Source organism: Monomorium pharaonis, chromosome 8, assembly GCF_013373865.1.
Source record: "Monomorium pharaonis isolate MP-MQ-018 chromosome 8, ASM1337386v2, whole genome shotgun sequence".
Lineage (NCBI taxonomy): Eukaryota > Metazoa > Arthropoda > Insecta > Hymenoptera > Formicidae > Monomorium > Monomorium pharaonis.
In genome coordinates, this window is record NC_050474.1 from 4,573,040 (window position 1) to 4,594,227 (window position 21,188).

Sequence of the window (21,188 nt, forward strand, 5' to 3'; positions counted from 1 at the left end):
AATCGCGATTAGCTGACAACGTCTCATTTTTTATTCTTAAGTTTTTGAAACATGTTAAAACATTTGATACTTATTATTGCGACGACATAAAATTTTAAATACCTCCTCTTTTAATACTAAAAATATAGCTTGTTTTAATATTTAAAAATATGTGATATTTAAAGTGTAATATTTTATGTTCGCTCATGACATTATAATAATTAATTAAGTCTCAATCCAATTAAATTGTTTGATATTAGGGCGTTTCATGTTGACAAGTAGTTGTGCAGTTTGAGGTATCTTATTATGCGACACGCGATAAATTTGTTAATACTAATAATCACAATTTAAGGCAAAATTTTTATTTACATATAAATATTTTGATGCATTAATTAAATTTAGAAATTATTTTTAAACATAACATTTGAAAAAAATATATCTATATAAATTAAAAAATTCTTATTTTATATTTGTAAATTAATATTATTTTGTGTTAGAATCCGTTTATTCATTGTGCAATTATATATTCAAGCACTTGGGAGTTTCAACTATTTAAATATTAATCAGGAATTTTAACTAAATTTTTTCTATCAATCTTATTAACATTTTATACACCGTTATATTTTTTTGTCTTAACACAGCCGAAATAAGCAGCTGAAATAAATGTAAGCAAAATAATGATTAATAAAAATAATGAAATAAAATTGTAAACTTTTATTTAATATCTTTTATTGCTTATACAATGTTATAATTCACGTTCATTTTGAATTTTTTTTACTCGTTGGCAACTTTATTTATATCAGCATCTGTTTACTAACATCTTTATTGAATCTTTATTGAATCGCGAGCCATCGAGCGATACGGACGCAATGAGGACACACTAGTCTTATAAGTAGTACTTTTGCAGTGGAACCTAATGCCATACTTCACGTGTCACATTCCACCACGCAGTTAAGTTGTAACGCACGCGAAAACTACATGATACAAGATATTGTTAATCAATGACATTGTGGGCGAAAAATTATATGAAATTTGCTCGGCAAATTCTCGCGTTTAGCACAAACATGGCTGACAAGATAGTTAGCATTTCGATTTCCGGTATTCATTTATAATTGGTTCTTGTAAGAACGTCTTAAGTACTGTCTTAAGATAAACCAATTACAGAGGCGAGTATCTTGAGACATTATTTCAGACAGTGAATACCACCTTTTGTGTCGAGGCTACGTTTCGAGAACTATAGAGTCCCTAGAAGACAGAGTCTGGCCACGTGATTTACCTTATTGGTAGAAACAGACTCTGTGAAAGCATGTCGTAACTAATAGTAATTGTTATGGGAAGTATAATAATTTGAGAGGAAATAAACTGAGAAAATTAACAACATTATATTGAAAACAATTTATATTACTTTTTTAATAAATTTTTTAAGTAAAAATAAAAAGTAATATAAATTTTTGTAACATTACAACAAACAATACTAATGAATTAAAAGAAATTGTAGAAAATTTCAATAATAACATATTAGTTAAACTTTATCCTATATTTTCGTGCAATAAGGCACTATTTACTATACATCGCCACAGTGCGCCGTCGTGTTTTCACAAAATTAACTGACTGGCCAGACTCTGTCTTATAGGGACTTTAGAAGACAGCGGGATATGTCGCCACCTCCTGGCATAAGCGAGCATTTGTATCGATTATATCGATTATACCGTCCAATTAGGATTTCTACAATTTCAATGCCGTAATGCGAATGGCCAATGGGCTCGGCTTTCCGCCCTAGAGTTTCATTCTATCCATCGTTTCCCGTCGACGCGATATCGACGTCTTCCAAGAGCTTTTGTGATCGCCCAGTTTTCAACATGTCCGACGAAAAGCAGGATGTTCGTACACCCGAGCACGAAGAGGAACCCAGCATACTATATTATAGCGCTGGAGACGCGTCCTTTGCTACGAAAGAGAACGATTCGCCGTCATCCGTCGCGTTGTGCTCGACGCCGACGACGACGTTCCGGAATCCCAATGGCACAGTTCAGCAGGTAGAGGAGTACGCCACGCCGAGATTCGACAAGCTTTTACAATGGAGGCAGTACCGTTCTGCGGAAAATTCTCCGTTTACGCCCGTGACGATGCATGCCGTTGACGTCACGTCGGATGCATCATTGTGCGACGAGTTGTTGCTCGAGAAAACAAATAGTTCGCAGGCCGAGGTGAAGTATTTGCACGACTCGACGAAGGCCGACACGACCCTGACGAATGTCAGGGAAGGCAGCTCCATGAGTAGATATATCCGCGAGGATCTGTCGGCGCAAATTTCGCACATCCAACTCGCGACGAGCGCGGAGATGCCGCGGATGTCCACCCTTAACGAGACCTCTGAAGACGAGATCAAGGACGAATTGACATCCGAATGTGCTGCCTCGACCGCGCCGAGCAACGACAGCCCGTCGTCGAAAGGGATGTCCGACAGTTCGATCGATCAGCTTCGAGAGTCGAAACAAAGCGGCCATCCGAACCGAGAGGACACGATCGTCGATTCCGCCGGACCGAGGATGAAGGAGGCTCGTGGTCCTGCGGATGCGAAATCGATTAATTCGGACGGCCAGCCGAGCTTCCTCCAGGACGACGAGACGTTCGAGACCGACACGTTCGACGAGCAATACAACCAAAACATCGAGTACGCGCAGCAGTACTTGGAGCGAATGATAAAGAAGCAGAGTAACGGCTGCTTTGGGAGCTACTGGTCGAAAAGGCTCGCAAACATGTCGAATCTATGTCGATCGCCCCAACGATCGAAGAAGTCCAAGGAGAAGGGTTTGAGAAGGAGTCCGCCGGTGCGGAAGACCGCCAGCGCGACAACGTTAACGGAACGGAACGTCCCGGAGGATTCGGATAGCCCGGCCGTCAAGCTGCGTATCACCAGGAAAAGGGAACAGGTCCCGATATACGAAACGCCAGGTAATCGCGCGTTTCACCTTGGCGGGAAATGGTCGATCGATGATCGTGGCGTGCCGCGTGGCAATAACAACGATTTCAACCTTGAGTGCCGTACGTTTTTGCATCGGCCCGGCCGACCGAATGCAAGATATTGTCCGCGACGATGCCCCCTCCGTTTGTCGCCCACCTGTTACCTATTCCCCCGTGAATCGTTATCGATCCACGGCCAATTGAAATATCCACTTTTCTATTTATTGCGCGTCGTTTCAACCGTGCGCCTGACACGGATGCGTAGAGGACTTTTAAAAAGTAGCCGGCAGACGAAAATGAGAAAGTGAGAGGAAAGGCGAGGTGAAATGGTAATTTACAGTTAACATTAGCACCAACCAGTTTATCGAGAAGACGCGTGACTCGAAGTATTTCGCGATTAAAATCTTCCTTTGAGGAAGGTGTTAGAATTGTTTTTGAAACTCCTCGCGCACCGCGAGGCAGAGTCCACGATGAATGGAAGAATCCCGGTTTTTTCTTTTCTTTTTCTTTTCTTTTTTTTTTCCTTTTTTTCTTTCTTTTTTTTACGTCCATTGTTTTCTCAGCTGCCTACTCGAGAAGCGTCAAGTAAAGATGAATCGCGCAATGTGTACGCGCGATTAATGATTTTACGTTGCGTAATCGTCTCGATCGCCATGAACGAATGGTAAACGCTGACGCGTTACGCAATCACCTTGCGTAATTACACGAAATTAAACGCACGAACACTTTTATCGCATCCTCGCGGCGCGGAGATCTTCAAGACCCTCCTTCACTCACGCGTGACATGTCGCGAAAAACGCGGAGGGAGGTGGAGCAAGGTGCAGCAAATGGAGCATGGCACCAGAGCGTATTTCGCACTACCGCGCGGCGAGAAAATGAAAATACGCGATTCTGGTCCGCTGCGTAATTCTCGGCGAGCGCGAACCGCGATTTAAAGCGAGCACGAGAAGACTCGAAACCCCGTAAATCACGAGCACCCAGCGCGGGCACGAAACGCGAAGGAAAAACGAGATTATGCGTCTTAACGTTTGCGGTTCCTTCGTGTAACGTGTACATAACATGTACATTAATTCTTACGAGAGAGGAAGAGAGAGGGGGGAGGAGTATAGCGCTTCGTTTCGCGCGCAAAGTCGCTCGATCAATATTTAGGCACGATCGTCGTGTGTGTGTGTGTGTGTATGTGTGTGTGTACATGCGTGCGTGTGCGCAGATTTATCCGACGAATCGCTTTGTAGCGCCGCTCGTATCTCGTAAAAAAAAAAGGACATTTAATTGTCACCTGGGATTACCGGTGAGCGGCTCGACTGTAATTAATGCTTTTGCCGTACAAGATCGGGAGATAATCTGCCGCTTTTATAGGAAGGTTTATATGTACATACTCGGAGCGGAGAGAAATTTTTTTTAAAGCGTTTTAAACGACTACGCAAAATATTTATAATTTTATATGATAGATGTTTCGCGTATTTATATTTGGATTTCTATATATATCTTTCTCATCGCAAACCGTATTTTGTTGTCAACAGATGTTCCGTTTCCACCGTCGCACAAAATGACAGTGGCAGAAGTCTTCGACGAACGAACAGGAGCCCCGCGGCCGGAGGTCCTGAAGCAACACTTTATCCTCGAAGGTAGGATCGACGAGGCCGCGGCCCTTCGTATAATCAATGAGGGAGCCGCCCTTCTACGCTTGGAGAGGACTATGATAGACATCGAGGCTCCGGTCACCGGTGAGTCAAAGTTCAACCTAGTTTTTGTTAAATCTCGTTTCGTAAATTAAGTTTGCCTCCGGCAGAGTGAATAAATAAATAAAAGATCTTCGCCACCGGCTAGCGGTGACTTAACGATCGGCGAGACAAACCGCCGTCGATCCGGGCGACGTGTCGCGCGAGCCCGTCACGGATTAATTGGACATAAGATATGCGCGCTTTAATTGAAATCGAAAATTTGGTTCGCGCCTTGATCAATTATCTTTGAATTAAGTTCGTCGCGACGGCCTCCTTTGTGGCGTCCGCTGATTGTTCTGGAAGCGCGCGGAATATAGGAGAACGTAATAAATCCCATCCTCGGCTACTTCGGATCGATTCCCATTTCCTTCTTCTTCTTCGTCCCCCTTTCACGGGGCTCCTCCTCTGCCGCTCGCCGCTCGTCCTTTTACGCACGTATCATTGACAGTTATTACTTTCCGCATCGCCGCGATACAACTTTCATTAAGGGATTAATGGGCCATGCCGTATTCGCATTATGTCTTTTCGAAGAATTTCCCTAGCTTATCGCGAAGTCACCTTTAAAACGTCGAAAAGTGGGTGTTCGATCCGAGAGAAAGGGAATGGAGAGAGAGAGAGAGACAGAGAGGCTTCACGTAAAATAATATTTTCCACGACGTCTGATTCGCTTTTAATTAACGGGATAATTGTTTCATTACGTTGGAACTCCGATAACCGATCGGCGAGAGCTGCGAAATATCGGCTTTAACTCTCCTCCTAATCGTTTATGAACGTCTTCGATAATCGTGAAATAATTAACATAAATTATTACAATTAATTGTATCGGGGATACAGAAACGGCTAAGGGCTCTTTCTTTTACTAACCTACTCGTTTATTCGAGAATACATTTCACCCCCGTGCGGCGAGTATAGCTTCCGATAACATCTATCAGATCAATGTGTCGCGTGCACGCGCGCTCGTGGCCACCCGCATGCTGCTGCAGCATATTTTCCGCGCATATGCCCGGCGCATATATCGGAATCGATGGTCAGCGCGAATCCGGGGCCTTAGATTTATTATCACGTCGATCACGGGGGGGGGGAGGGAAGGGTAGCCGATGGAAATCGGATGTCCCACTCTCCGTTCGTTTCGCACCGCGCTTTTTCGCGCTCCTTTTCGGTGTTCGCGCGCGTCTCATGCATTCTCTCTCTCTCTCTCTCTCTCTCTCTCGCCGCGGCGTAATTCATCTTTCTACCCGACGACCCCCCGCAGCCACTCTACCCGCGATGCGGATTCGCATTCGACGATCAGACGCCTGGCGCACCGCAATTTCTCTCTGTCGGAACTCTCTTCGTTTTCTCCTCCTCCTCCTCCTCCTCCTCCTTCTCCTGCTCCCGTACTCGAGCGACACGTGTGCCAAAAGCAGCGAGGAAGCTCACGGTATCGGCTGTTATCTACGACGACGAAGTGACGACGAAGGCGCATCTATTAGACGCTATACTCGGATCGAATTCCCTCGACAATCTCGGAATTTATGAGAATTTGGCCGAGAGGTCGACGCGACGTTCCGCGAAATTCCCGGCCGCTTCGTTAAACCGCCTGATGAACTGCGACGTGCATTGGAATACGCCGGGGGAGCGGCGTTAATCCGGAACGCGAGAAAAGAAAGCGCGAGGCGCGCTGACCTATCGGAAAATTAATTAACGGTTACCACGTGCCTCGCATGAAAAATTGATATGCATATTTCTGAAATTATTTGCTACTAAAAATACCGCTCTTTCAGAGCTTGCGATTTGTTGCATTGTTATCTCAGGATATGGAAGTGTGAATATATATTTTGGGGAGGGGTGGAGAGAGGATTATATTATTTACTCTTTTATGCGTTTTTATTTCAATTACTCAGCAATTGCACAAATAATTAGCGAACCGATCTGACGATTTTTATTAAGCGCGACGTCTCGGATCGGTGGCGAGAAGGATCAAATTGCGCCTGGATAATTGGAAGAAGAAGAAGGCACGTTGAAGTCTTCCCTTGAAGCGGTCAGGTTTCTTTTCATTCGTACGGTTTCGCGACGCGTTTCTCTTTGATCGACGTATAACCCTCGATTGTTCTTAACCACCTTGCCGTTAAATCCTCACACGAGGTCATTCAGTTGACGACACTTTACGACCGCTTAGATCCCCCGTTTCCAGTGCGGTTGTATATTATCGTGCATCAAAAATATCTATTTTAATTATTGGATTACGTAATAAGTGCCTCTTTGATGTTATTAATAATTCGAGTCTTACGAAATAAAATTTTAATTGAGCCACAATTGAAGTTAATATATCTTACTCTGGTGTTCTGCCGAGCCGTTAATTAAATTTACAAGAATACGTCTTATATATATTTAAAAACGCTTTAATCGCTTGGTTTAAAAGATTCTTCACTCTCTTTCTTTCGAATTTTTCTATATTTTTCACTGACAACACAACTCTAATTTATAATTAAAACCGCTGGCCGTCTTTCGCAATCAATAATCAGACCAATAACTTAAAAATTAATGTAATTATATCGGACTTGGGCAACGAGAGTAACATCTTACGAGGTAAGATTTTCCTCTTTCTTTGGAGACTCCTTTGGTAATCCAAAGAAGCAGCATGCATAAGTAATAAACCGTGCTAACGACGTCGTTAAAATTTTCCGCAACATTCGAAAGAAAATTTCCGCGTAAGCCCGGAAATCTGCAATAAGAGTAGTAAGTCTTGACCCGTAAGGAATTGACCAGTCATAATCGATTGTTCTCCTCACATTCGACCGTGATTGGTCAGTTTCTTACGACTTCTATTGTAGGAACGGGACTAAACGAACTTGAAACGGATATTCAAATTAATGATAACAAGTTCCTCGAATGTGTAGCCGAATGGGATTTCCGTTGGCGATTAGTGCGGTTTCTTTGCGCCGTGAAAGAACAGCCATTTCCACGCCCATAGAGCGAAATGGCTCGTTTCAGCTCTCATGTCCGACTTGGCCTGCGCCTCTCTTAGCGCCAGCGTTATAAGCCGGGTGAAACGGCGCGTTACGATAATCGCTTCGACGTTGCATTAATATTCTTTTGCCTTTTTTTCTCGCCCCTGCAAGTTTTTTCGCTCCAGAAATGAGCTCTTTCGTTAGGCGCGCTCATAAAGCTTTACTACTGTCCCCGCGAACGCGCTTGTGCGAGATGGAAGGGAGTAGCGATCGGAAAGCTAATTATCGATCCTGAAAGTTAATGCATCGTTAAGGAAAGAAACGTTATCTCTGCGAAGAGAAAAGAAAATGCGCGATCGCTCTAAAATGGCTTCCTTTTAACGCGATGTATGTATGTGTTAAGCATTTACTCGTGTTATCGAACTCGTAATTTTGATGATATTTAATGTTAATATCTAATGTTAAATTTTTCCATTTTTTTTTTATTCAAAATTTCTTGTATCTCGAGACAAGAGGACGAGCGAGTTTGTCATAGCTACACCGCGCAATTTTGCAGCCCGATTTTAGTTCACCCGAAATGATTTTCCATTCGTAAGCGATCCGATCGGGAGGGGTTCGTTTTGCTTAAAGCCTTACTCTCGCCGGCACGTAAATAAAGGTTTAATTTCACTAACTCAAACATTGCCGAATCATTCGGTCCCCGCTCGTTTCGGTCGTGATTGTATTGTAAATTTGCGTTCGATCGAGAATCCAATCCGTGCTCCGTTCCGATCGCGCGCTTCGATTGCGGTCATCTAGAAAGAAAATGAAACATCCGAGTCAAAGGCGGTTTATCGGTATCAAGAGACGCCGAAGGAATTAACTGTTGCATAATTTTCTCCCTCCCCCTATTTTCCCTTGGCACGGAAAATCGAGACTCGAAAGGAAATGTGGTTGTTATCCAACGGCGCGCTATCTTAATTGTCTTCCTGCCTTGTCGCGGCAAAATTGATACGGAGCCGGAAACACGGTTATGCGAGCGTTGTGTTGACCGAACTCGACTACCGGGTGTGTATGTGTGTGTGTAGGAACATAAATTATTCATACAAGTGCGAGCGACGCAGCAGAAGAACGAGGAGGAGGTGAAGGAGAAGAGAAGCGGCAAGTACCGAGATGAAACACAGCGGCAATATTGTTCGGCCTCTATAAAGCATCCTAAAAAGCATTAAATGTTTATCGTCTGTCGGCGCTGCCACGTCGATATTGTCCGTCTAAATATTGAACCTTGTCGATAACCGACAGGATGTGGAAGCGAAAAAGAGAGAGAGAGAGAGAAAAAGAACATACGATATAAAAATATATATACATTCGAAGTATCTACTTTTGATCGCGCCGGATTTTACGTTACGTACAATCGCGCCTCCGTTTCTCCCTCTCAATTAATAACGCGGGACTTAACGTCGCGATCGGTATCGCTCGATGCCGTCGCACAGTCATGAATTTGAACATTTCGGGATTATTACCGCCGAGTTTCCGAGTGGAAATGGAGTTCCTTTGCAAAAAAGTTTGCGTTGAATTTGATTTGTAAACTTACAGACGCACGAATCCCGGGATAATTGCTTACACGTTGATTACACCCTTACACGGAACGGAACGGGCGTGGCGGGCGTTTGTGGCGGAGGGGGGAGGGGGAGGGAAAAACTGAGCAGCTTTTACTCGCTGACGAGGCTCTGTTCTCGCGTTCTTTTTCCGCCGGGCGATAATACGCCGAGTTAGTAATACGAAAGGCGAGAAAGCCCCGGGGCGGATAAAAGCTTCCTGGTTTGACGTTTCAATAATGCGTTCGTTTCTCTGGACGAAAGGATTTACCGGAGGACCATTATACAGTCGCGGCGACGATGGCTCTCGACTCCGCCGGCCGACTCGCGAGTTTTTTTACGCAACAGTCGCGCCGACCGAGTTAGACGACGCACACCCGCGTCGTCGGATCGCACGTGGCGTAAAGCTGTCAAAATGCAAAAACTGGCAAAAAATCTCCGGGCACGACAAGCGGACCCGTTCATATGTGAGCGTACATTATTTAGAAAATTATTTTCTCCTCCTGGAACGCGGGGGGGGCGGGGCGTAGAGTTGCATAACTCACGGAGCATATTAATCGAGGGAGAGTGAAATAGGAGAAGAGATAAAGAGAGAGACAGGGAGATATATATATATATATATTTTGTATACGTGTGTATTTGTATGTGTGGGCTTTTAATACGTCAGCGCGATGTGGCGACGAAATTCCGCACGCGAAGTCGTTAATTATCTTATTAAATGGTAACGAGACGAAGCCTGTACGCTCGGTCGGCGGCGCCTGTCGGACCAACGGGGGAGGGAGGACAGGAAGTTTCCCCCCAATTTTCTCCCTTAACGCGTAATCGAAGCTCTTGCGGAAGAGGTGGCCTTAATACTTGATGCTTTAATGCATACGTAGTGTCTTGTAGCCGATATCAGCTCGCGCGCGTTGATATCTGCAAGGCCGAGTACATCGTGTTAAATCTGTTCTACATCGGCGCAGCAGCACGCTGCGAAATTTTTATCGGGCGTAGGAGGAAAATATTCCGCAAAAATATTGCGTAAAAGTATTTTGCACTTCCTCCGTTTTAAATTTAAATGTATCAAATATACAGAAATATGCACGAGTACGCGTATTTCTATTTCTATTTTTGAAAATATTTATTTCCGCACTATCTTGAAAAACAGGTTCCGGTGTTTAAATTGAGTATGTAAAAGATGAGTGTAGATTGTAAATAATTGCGAACGGGGTAAATTGTAAATAACTGTAAAATTAAAATGTTATCCAATATCGCGCTCGCGTGGTGTTGTGTACGCTGCGAGAGAAAGAAAGAGGGAGAGAGAGAGAGAAAAATACCTTTGTCCTTTTTAGATTGAACAGACTGCACGGTGTACCAACTTCGCTCGCGATCGAATCGATACCGGGATAATTCAATAATTATGATTTAACCGAGACATCTCCCTGGAGATGCGGGAAGGAAGTCGGCGAAAGTGGGCAGAGATGGCGTAGAATCGATTTCCCAAGCCGGTACTGATCCGAATACAAATTCCGTTTCCACGATACGCGAAACGATGTGTTCGTATAAAGGGACATCCTCGGAGACACAGAATTCTCGGAGACGTGCAATCGATATCGGGATAGGGTCGTGAAAGGAGGGCGCAAAGCCGGCGACGGTTGTCAGGTTTAACATTTCTTTCTCCACGTGGATTCAAAAGTACGATATTTGATCCTTGACTACTGACAGAGTTATACACTGGGCACGCGTGAACTTTTACGGTCGATGCGATCCGACTTAAATCAATATTCCTCGATACGTACGATCCTGGTAATACAATTGTTACGGGCACAACTTTGTTACGGATCCAAAGGAGCACGTTACATAATGATACGCGAGAAGCTCCGCGGATCGCCGGAGTTAATTCGAATTTTAACGCGGAATGATGACTGTGTCATTACATGATTATCGAATACGGAGGGGCGTATTCTCTTATATTTTATTAAGAAATTTTTAATTATTTTATTAGGAAAACATTGTCGCGCCTCATCTCTCTAATTTCGAATTTTGTCGATAATTATGCATATTGTCAGTCAACGGCGTGGGATAGCGGCCTTAATTATTTATTTAATCCGCCGGACCAATTTGCTCGATCGGAGGGTGAATTCGGTTTTATCCTCGCGCCAATTACGAGCTTAACGCGCGCGTCAGTCGACCGGAGACAAAAGAATGAATTAAATGAAGCGCGCTTTAATGTGAACGATCGCCTTTCCTACAATCGAAGCTCCGACCGGATGCATTACCGAGAGATAACAATTTGTACTTTTGTGCATTGTGCACACACACACACACATTCTCTCTCTCTCTCTCTCTCTCTCTCGGATGAGGATGAGGACCGTCAAAGCTATCCATTATCTGCAAACGCGAGCGCATGTCCGAGTGCACTCGGTATGCCGATATCATTACTGCTCAAGATAGCGAAAAGGGGAAGTCATTTCGTAACCGTCGCTAATGGATCATGTTGTCCGCGAAGGATCTCCAATTAGCGAGAAAATGCAAAAGCGCTGAAAACGAGTTTCATTATATATATATATAAACGGCCCGAGATTGGTAAATAGATACGATCAATGCCGTCCGGATTAACGATTATGAGATTATTATTTGCGAGAAGGCAAATTAACGGTTATGAAAAGGCGTCTGTGGAAAATATAGAAATGATTTGTCGATGCTGTTCGCGGAATAATTGAAAGTAATATAATTATGCGATAATTTTATACGCTTGCGTAAATTTTAAAATAAAGACATAATAAATACATCGTTTATTGATATATATGTTTAAAGGGGGTAGGGAGAAAGAGAAGAGAGAGAGAGAGAGAGAGAGAGGGAGATGGTGTATTATCGATTTGATAAGTTTCTCTACAAGTTTCATGGTTACCGCCGCACATTCTACCTCTTCCTCTCTCTCTCTTTATGGCTGTAAAGCGGTTAGCGGTCGTTCTCTCGTATAAACCGCGCTGCAAACTCGTAGACGCGGGAAAGAAGTAACACAGAAAACGCAAGTCGGAATGCACTAAGACGCAGCGCTGCGCAAAACTAGGTCGACTGTGCTTTTCAAAGTACGTAGGCGCTTTGCCAGCCAGGCGCTTTATACCGCGGACTATTTCTCGAAATTACTATCCATGATCGTAAAAGCGCAAGCCCGAAGTCGGTAAAAATTTGCGTCGCGAGACTTTGCTATAAAAATATTCATATATGTCCATCTTAATACGTATAGAGGACACTTTTCTACCTTTGCCCCTTGCACAAGTTTCTACGAACGACGGGGAATCAATTTGCAGTATATTTTATATTGTTTTCGTTCAACGAACGACGGGTGATGACTGTCGCGATAGGCACTTCGCGCTTGCAATGGCACGTTTAAAGTGCATCAACGTCGGCAAAAAGAAGATCGAGCATAAACGCGGGGTGCCTAGGCATAATGAGTTTTCAGAGTGGCCCAGTAAATGCTGACAGGCCGAGGGGAACCGGGTTATAGCACAGTAAACGTCTCTCATAGATCGTCGGGGATCGTCGTTGTACGTTCTGCCGCATAACCGGACTATTCGTCGTTTGTCATTAACGTTTAACGACCGCTTAATAAAATGTACGAGAAGGAGGAGAACATATATAACTATATGTATATATATATATATATATATATATATATATATATATATATATATGTATATATAAAAGATAAATGTGAAACGCGATTTATTAAATCGTCAAGTTACTAAGCATAAAACGTTATTCCGCCTATCTGTTATTTCTTTCGCTGAATATGCAAAGTGTTTTCCGCTACTTTCTTTGAAATTGCGGATTGTTTGATCAATTTCGAGTTGATTTTTCTTATGTACACATTGAGACGATCGCGCAGCTTTTGAATAAGGAGCCATTTAAGACGAAGGAGCTTTCGAGAACTAAGCCTTGAAGGAAAAGAAAGAAAAAAATAATTATATTGTATTAATTTTATATAGGGATTTGACTTCTTAATTGGGAAGACTTGATGGAAATATACAGCGTTAAAGATTTTGAAAAACTACGACGAAGGGTTCTCTTCGCCGACGGTATCCGCGGATTCGGCGGAAGTGCGTTCAGCGAGGAACACCCTGTAAGTTATTGTGTGCCAGATGCCCGTACGCGAATAAAAATACGTAAACGGGCCAGGCGATGGCATCTCCGGGGGTCTGCATATCGCTCATAGTAGACCATAATAATTAAGAGTAACCGATTACGCGATTAGCCCGTATTCGCAGATACTATCTGGGTGGGTTTCAATAACGCAGTTCGTGACTCCTTCTCGAGGTTGAGCTTACCTCGCCGGATGTATCCTTGGACCTTGCGCCTTGCTGCGGCGAGGTCAGGGACGCTCGGAGAGAGCGGACCGCGATTCCGCGATTTAGCGAACGACATCCGGCGATGCATCGCGCAACTTTCACAGCCGGCGGGCACGATTGGGAGCACCGACGTTGTTTCGTGTTCGCGTTTTTATTGGCCGCCAGTATTACCGTGGCACCACCCTTGCCTTATTTTTCACCCGCCCTTCCGCCCTCGCTCCTTCGTCCCGCGAAGCGTTCGGCTATCGCGTAGAAAGGAGGGAAAAAAAAAACTCCACGACGTTTCTTCTCTCCTTTTCTTACGTATATGTTTTTTTCCGAGGATATATTGACCGACTTTTACGAAACAAGGGAGGGTCGGGATCGCGAGAGACTTCATCAGGCAATTGGCCGGCAACGGCGCACCACCAATTTCTAGGGTCTATCTCGATCTCATTCTGCCGTAGGAAACCCCTCACAATTTTTGCCTCTTGGACCGTATGGTTACACGAAATAATGAGAAAGAAAAGTGCGATTGAATAAACATCCCCGGGATATTACGGTCGAACATATTAATTCCATTTTCCCGCGGAATAAAAAAAAAAAAGCACGGTGATTCGATTCGTACGCTCAGACATTATATATCATAATTGTAATTAAAAATGAATCCCGACGGTTCTCGCTACGCTTTCGGCGCTCGACGCTGTCCGGTCTGATATCGATATTTGATATCGCGAAGGCACAGAGTTTCGCAGGTGGAAATCCGTCGCCGTTTCACTTTTTATTCGCGCCTTCCGGCGCGTCTCAACCCACCTTACATAGACCGCGCGCGTTCGTGTTCTCCTCGAAAAGTTATATACACGATTCGAGCGATTACGCGCCGCGAGTGACACGATATTGCGCCTTGAAACTGAGAAGGCAGACGTTTCGTTGTTTCGCGGCCGACAGTCGCACGAAAGTCGCTCGGCCGCCACACCCCCTGTCCCTTCCTCCCCGCGATAGGGGTGTATAGTCGTGCGGAATGTAGAGCAAGTGTGTCCCGAGACTCGACGTGCATGCTGGGGTTATTATAGGATGACGGCGGCGGGGCCACGGCGCGCGCGGGTTCAAGGCTGCCGATTCCAGTCAGGGCCGATAAAAGTTAGCGGAGTAAGTTGGTGGAATAGCGCGGGATTTACCGCGCCCTCAAGTCGAGCCCGGCCCGTGGATCGTAAATTGAAATCTATTTCGAAGCGAAACTCCACTTTTTTTTATTATCGCGCCCTCCCCCTCCCCCCTCCCTCCCCTCGAACTTGCCATCGATCCGATTCCCCGCCGCGTGTCCGGTCGGGGTGGCGACGAAAGTGTACCGGGAGTGGGCGGTAGGGGGAAGGGGGTGGTTTGAGAAGGAGGATCGACGTCGCGACGGCGATTAATTTATATGCGAACGGCCGTTCCCATCGTTTCTTGCCGTTCGTGAGGAGAAAGTAATGCGGTTAATCGAAGCGTCACGAGAGCGGAACGCTCGCCATTCAGAGGCGTATTCGTTATTTCGGGATTCCGGTCGGGATATTATCAGGCGGAGGGAAGAGGGGAATCGTAGCGCAGTCTGTTACTTTGAGTCCGTAACAACGGCCGAAACATTTTCGTCCTGACGAAATATTGGAAATTACTTTTATACGCGCAAATATTCGAAATTACTTTTTTCCGCCAACATATTTATTTTATTTTATCAAAGTGCCTTTAGGGACAACTTTTAAGTGCTCGTAGAGCGGCTTATTCTTCTCTCTTACTTTCTCTCTCTCTCCTCTCTTCCTCGGGGCAACTTCGTCCGTCGAGGGGCGGACTCGCTTTATATCCCGCAAGCGTGACACGCGAGGGTGCATGTACTCCCCCGTAGATACGGCTGCCAGAGATAAGGGCTCGTAACGGGTGTCGGGAAAAAGAAAGCACGAATCACGAAGAAACGCCCTCGCGTTCAAGGGTCGATTTCTCCCACTCGCGGATACTGAGGGGCCCGCGAAGAATTATTTAGTCTTTAATTTTTATCGAGGGTTTCAATCTGCTACCTGTCACAGTTAAGTCTCGTATTTACGAGAGAAAAAAAACGATACGATCGTAAGACGGAAAAAAAATGGAAGGGGAGCTATCGCGCGCGCTATCGAAACAGGGGAGAGGAAGACAAAGAAAGAGTATAAGCTCCGTTTTCAGCTACTTTCAGCCATTGAAATATTAGATTTCTGATTGGTATCTCGGAGTCGCGAGGAGATGGCTCGCCCTAGTCGGCGAGAATTCAGGAAGCGTCGTGGAATCGTTGGGGTTTCGCCGAACGGTTTTCCCGTTACATTGTTACACGTAAGGCCGGCCCTGCCGCGGCGCGTTACGTGCCGCGAATTAACGGTGTGTCCCTATCGCGCCCGTGTACAGATATTCCGGGAGACGTCGCTTTAATCTACGTGCCGCGGCGACGTACGGCGCAAATAAAATTCCGACGTGCGCGATCTCGCGGATATCGCCGCGACCGCGCGCGGTAATCCGGCGAAATTTCTTTTCGTGTACGTCCCGAATAAATCGCACGAGCGATTCGTTAGAGCACGGTCGGGAGACAGGCGCCGGGGACTCGAGGTCTCGTTACCACCGAGACCGCCTGTTTCAACACGCAATACAATCTTCGAGTAGCAGGCGCGACGCGACGTGGTTGAGCCGCGCCGATAGCGCCCGATGTAACGAGGCGTTTGAGTAAGGTAAAGTTACCACATCGCCGAGATTTATCTCGCCGGTGTCCGTTAAGCACACAGTCGCTCGTGTTTTATCTCGAGGAACTTTAATCGTCTTTAAGAAAACGCTTGAAATCGAAATTACATTTTAAATCTAATGTATACGCACACACGCACACGCACACTCTTTCTCTCTCTTAATCTTTTTTTTTTTTTTAAACGCTCGTGTTCAAGAGCGGAACACGCGAAGCGTTCACTTTTGCTCCGGCAAAGATACATCTTCGACTTAATTAGCCCGGTCGCGCTAATTAAACCGTTGGATAGTTACCGAGAATACACGGGGATGGATTTGTTTCGTGTTATGAACGAGGACATATCGGACGGGGGCGAACTCTTTCTCCCTCGAGAGCAAGAATGAGTTTCACCGTGCACGCACGATCGCTCCCTTTGAAGTAGTGGAGAAGTAGTGCACCCCCGGCTGGCGTATAATCGTGACGAGGTCGTCTCCACGGATCCATTAAAAATGAGAAAACGCGTATTCATCATCGGGTGAGGCCACGTAGCGGCGGAAGATTATTTATGGTCGCCTTTGCGAACCGCACTATGCAGAGATGAGAATTGTCTTTTTCTCATTGAATAAGGATGGCGAAAATTAAAATATTTTACATCCTAACAAAGAGATGGTTGAAAGTGTGCATTAAGCAAATTAAAAATGCACTTGTTAAGAAAACATGAAGAATAAATTTAATAACAACGTTAATTAATTGTTGTTTGGAGAACATTATTAATGTAGATATTACAAAATCTATTGCGTTTATACCGTTTAAATTGCATTTGCTTCTCTTTAAATTGCTTGTTACAAATGACTCGACTTCTTTTTCGGTAGACATTCCGCGTATCGATCGGTTTTCATTCTCCTTCCCTCTGTTGTTTCTCTTCGTCGTCGTGCCGAGTTAAGTATCATGAGAAAATTTACCGTACTGTATTATTCAACGAGGAATCGCCACGAGTAGTTTTACAAATTGTGTAACTCGGTGAATCTGTTTTACTTTAAAGGATATTCCTCGCCGATTTCGGCAGGACGCAAAGTGCAACGTGGACAGACACGTTCCACTGCGACATTAGTTGCAACGCATGCATCTACTTACCTTATGCCAAATGACATAATGAGTGGACCTATCGCGAATGTAATTTGCTCGAGTCATCGACGAACGAAATGAATTATTCCATTTTACCGTAATTCACGGGAGGAGTGTGAGGGAGTAATTTATCAGCCGGAGGTTACTCGAGAGATTTTCTGTTCTTTATCGATTACCATGCATCGACACAATAGTCATCGCAAGCTATAGCGATGGAACTTTTTTTCTACTGAAAAAAGCTTCTAAAAAAGCTCCAACTTCATTGTATGTTTTTAAAAAACAAATGCCTTTTTTCTAGGGGATCTCTTTTTATGTTTCTTTTACGGTGTGTGTGTGTGTGTGTGTGTGTGTGTGTGTGTGTGTGTGTGTGTGTGTTGAGTTTGAGGTTGTGTGTGTGTGTGTGTGTGTGTGTGTGTGTGTTGAGTTTGAGGTATCATAGAGAGAGACCCGTCGAAAAATGTTCTAATCTTTTAAACATTCGTTTGTGTTAACCACGTTTGTGGCACGTTATTCATACAAAACATACTCTCTACCACGTTCGTTACATCATTTTTTTAAAACGTTGTTTGAAGTAATCTATGCCCCAATTGCCTCACATCTCGCGTCCGTATATTACGTCTTTATATTCTCGTAATTAAATAAATTGAAAATAGAAAATACACGTACTTAAGATACATTGAAGATACTTAGCGGATCGCGATTACTTCTGTGCTGGTTGTATTTCCATGGAAGAAGGCTCGCTTGTACAACGTATTTGTGACGCGCGCAAATGTTTTTACGCGGCCAGGAATGTACAGTGCGCGCGCGCTGAATGACATGTAATAAAATGTCACTTAGAGGTAATCTTTTTTTTTTTTTTTTTTAGCCCGCGGAAAACTGCGAGGCGGACCGCGCAAATTATTTCCCCGCGACAACACCGACCCGGCCGTTATCCCCCTCCGGTACTCATCGGCCGTTGCACGCGGCGTGTTTTGCACGGCTCGACGGTCATTCGATATAAACCCGGCGGCGTTTGATTACATTTCAGCCCGGCAGTTGATTCCGGGTCTCCGCGCGCGCCTCGCGCAATACGGGGTAGTAAAAGGACCGCACGCCTGTGTGATGCGGTAACGGGCAAAACGACGCCGCTCGTTTCATCAGAAGCTACCCTCGGGTATCAGCCGGTATTCCGCACTTTGGTCCGCACTCAGCGGTTCTCATCAACCGATGTATTCCTTTCTGTCTCACCATACGTACGTTTTTCCCCTTACGCGGAAGATCCTGAGGAGAGCAAACTTGTAGAGGAGTAGGACCATCAGTACGTCACTTCATTTTTATCTCATTTTTATATCTTGTCTTTGCGTGAGAGATTTGAAAGGTCGACAGAGAGTAACGATATAAAACCTGGAATATCTGGATTGAGCGAGCGGTACACTCGTTGAAGCGAGTTTTCGTTTCCGTCCACGTCTGTTTGTAACGCGCTTACTCGATCTGGATTCGGGTTAAAGGGAAGGGACATTCGATGGAGTTTCTTTCCCCCGGTTGGAACGATTATCGTAGAGATTATCGTCAACAAGCTTCCCCACGCGTTATAGGCTCGAATGGGGCGCGTTTAACCACCATTTCGCTCGCGTAATGTCATCCTTTGATTTCCCGGATCCACCCTTCTTCCTTTGGTAAACTTCTTCACGCAGGAACCTGGCGCTGCGCGAGAATTGATGAACGCCATTTACGTGTTCGGCGATTAAGGCACACATTACCCACTCCACGAGTAGTGTGTCGCCAAATGATAACTCTCGACTTCGCCGCCGGCGTCACCGGAGAGGAGGGATGGAGATGAAAAGGGTCTAGAAGTGCCGCCAGGGGTCAAATTGACTCGCTGCGAAACGACGGAAGGGTCGTCTCGTCAAAGCGTAGAGACCGCTAACATAACCGCAGTGCCCGCCGCTACAACGAGAAGAGAATGGCCCGATGTTGGCCCAGAAATTGCCATCGATCAATCGAGGGTTCTCAACCGGACCGATGATATCACGCGCGAAATCAGTGGCCAGCCACTCGTATGAAAGGCAAAACGGCTTGGACCAGTCGATGGTAAAGTCGTGAATTTGTAGCACACGCGCGGTCGCGACGAAAAGGGATTGCAAGAGGGAGAGAAAGGAAGAAGAAAGAGAGAGAGAGAGAGAGAGAAAGGAAGATAAGCGCGCGAAAGCGCTCGTACATTGGATCGTTCTATTTATATCGCGGACAATCGCGCCTTCTCTTTGATTTGCACGCCGTCGATCGCCACGCGCGTCTATCTTTAGCGCCGGGTTTGCAACTCGGTACGAGCCCGCATAACTTATTAACGGCGCGGCACCGACGCCGAGACGTTCTCGGCGGGTCGTAAATCGTTTGAAGTAAAATTATTGCGCCGCCACGAGGGACGCGCGGACCTGTTATGATTTAGTCCGGCGAGAATCGACCGGTCGATCGGTTGCACGTCAACAGAGCGTCTCTTCCACTCTGCGAATCTCATCTCAATAAAATTAGAGATCTGCTATATCCGTTTGATTGTTATCCCGGTGTCGAGTGATAACGCAATTACCTTGTATTTCACATGTAACGTGGAGAAAGGTACTATAGTATGACGTAGTATAAGCTTCCAATGAAAAGTAAATATAACGCTATGTTAATCGGAGAACTTTGTGCAACGCAAGAAAAATGAAGCTGGAGTTTATCGAATATTTTACTACCAAAAAAACAAATTAGAATTTGCTATTAATATTCTTACTTTATATAAGATTGCGCTGTAAATCGATAAAATATTTTTGCTAAATTGTTTTCTGTTGTTTTGCAATTTTTTTTTGTTAGCATCGAGTTAAATTAAAAGCACAATGCATAAAAGATGTATTATTTCTCATTATTAACTGGTTATCTAACGTTATCATTTTCCTTAAGACGCGACAATTGCACAGAAAGAAAAAATTGTAAAGCCGCTCTAACAACTGTTGTATAACCATTGCTTGTGGAAACTCGTTTATATTCAACAACAGGATTAATTCATAAAATGGAACGTATCGAACGTAATTCCGCGCTTGTTTGCAATAATATTCCGGGCCGCGCGTCGTGTCGGAAAATCAACCTGCGATCCCTGTCAAGCATTAACCAGATCCCCCCAACGTTCAGAGCCGTGCGCGATTCTCTCTTTGGTTCGGACATTAATCGATTCTACGCGATCCTTTCACACGATGATAGCGAGATTGCAGACGCGTACGCAATCGATGCGTGTCCACCCACGCTGACATCGGCGCACACACGCATTATCGCCCGCATTATACGCGCTATGACGCAGTTTCGCGGGAGTTTCGCGTTTGAAGGGGAATTTACGCTGTTTACGAAAGACACCGAAGGGGCGAAGCATATCGGTAACTCGACCCACAGTGGAATTCCTCTCTATAAGCACGGTAACGCGTTTAAGCGAACATTCGATTCGTGGATCGTATTATGAACCGCGGAAATTTTTGTTTCCCTTCGCAGCGGCGGAAAACGCATCGCAAGTTAAGTCGAGGGCAATTTAAATCAATGAAACTTATCGCACTGCATTATTCCCGTTAAATTCTATTCCATTATCTTGTTGCTGCTATTATTTCCGCAGATCCGCGCTCCGTTTTCGGCTTAGCGTTTAATTAATCTAATGTCGGCATTTGCGAGATACATTGAAAAAAACTGAGGGATTCCGACTCGCGAAATGCCCGCTGGGGAATGAGAGATCCGGTACTTCGTTATGCTTGAATTTACTTTGGTGATTCTCGTATCAAGCCATCACAAAAATCAAAGAGAGCAAAGAATGCCAGGAACGAAAGTTTTCGTAGGTTCGTTACACCGGCTAATTTACCACCCTGTTTTAATTA

General features: G+C 44.9%; 1 protein-coding gene across 9 annotated transcripts in view; it reads left to right on the top strand.

Annotated features, from left to right (window-relative positions):
* Positions 1–21,188, top strand: part of LOC105832504 (serine/threonine-protein phosphatase 2B catalytic subunit 2) — a 118,351-nt gene that overhangs the window by 38,815 nt on the left and 58,348 nt on the right. For all 9 annotated transcript variants that reach the window (XM_036291068.1, XM_036291070.1, XM_036291069.1 and 6 more), the window contains exon 2: positions 4,467–4,670. In XM_036291068.1, the coding sequence (XP_036146961.1) occupies positions 4,467–4,670 (204 nt within the window). The remainder of the gene's footprint in view (positions 1–4,466; positions 4,671–21,188) is intronic.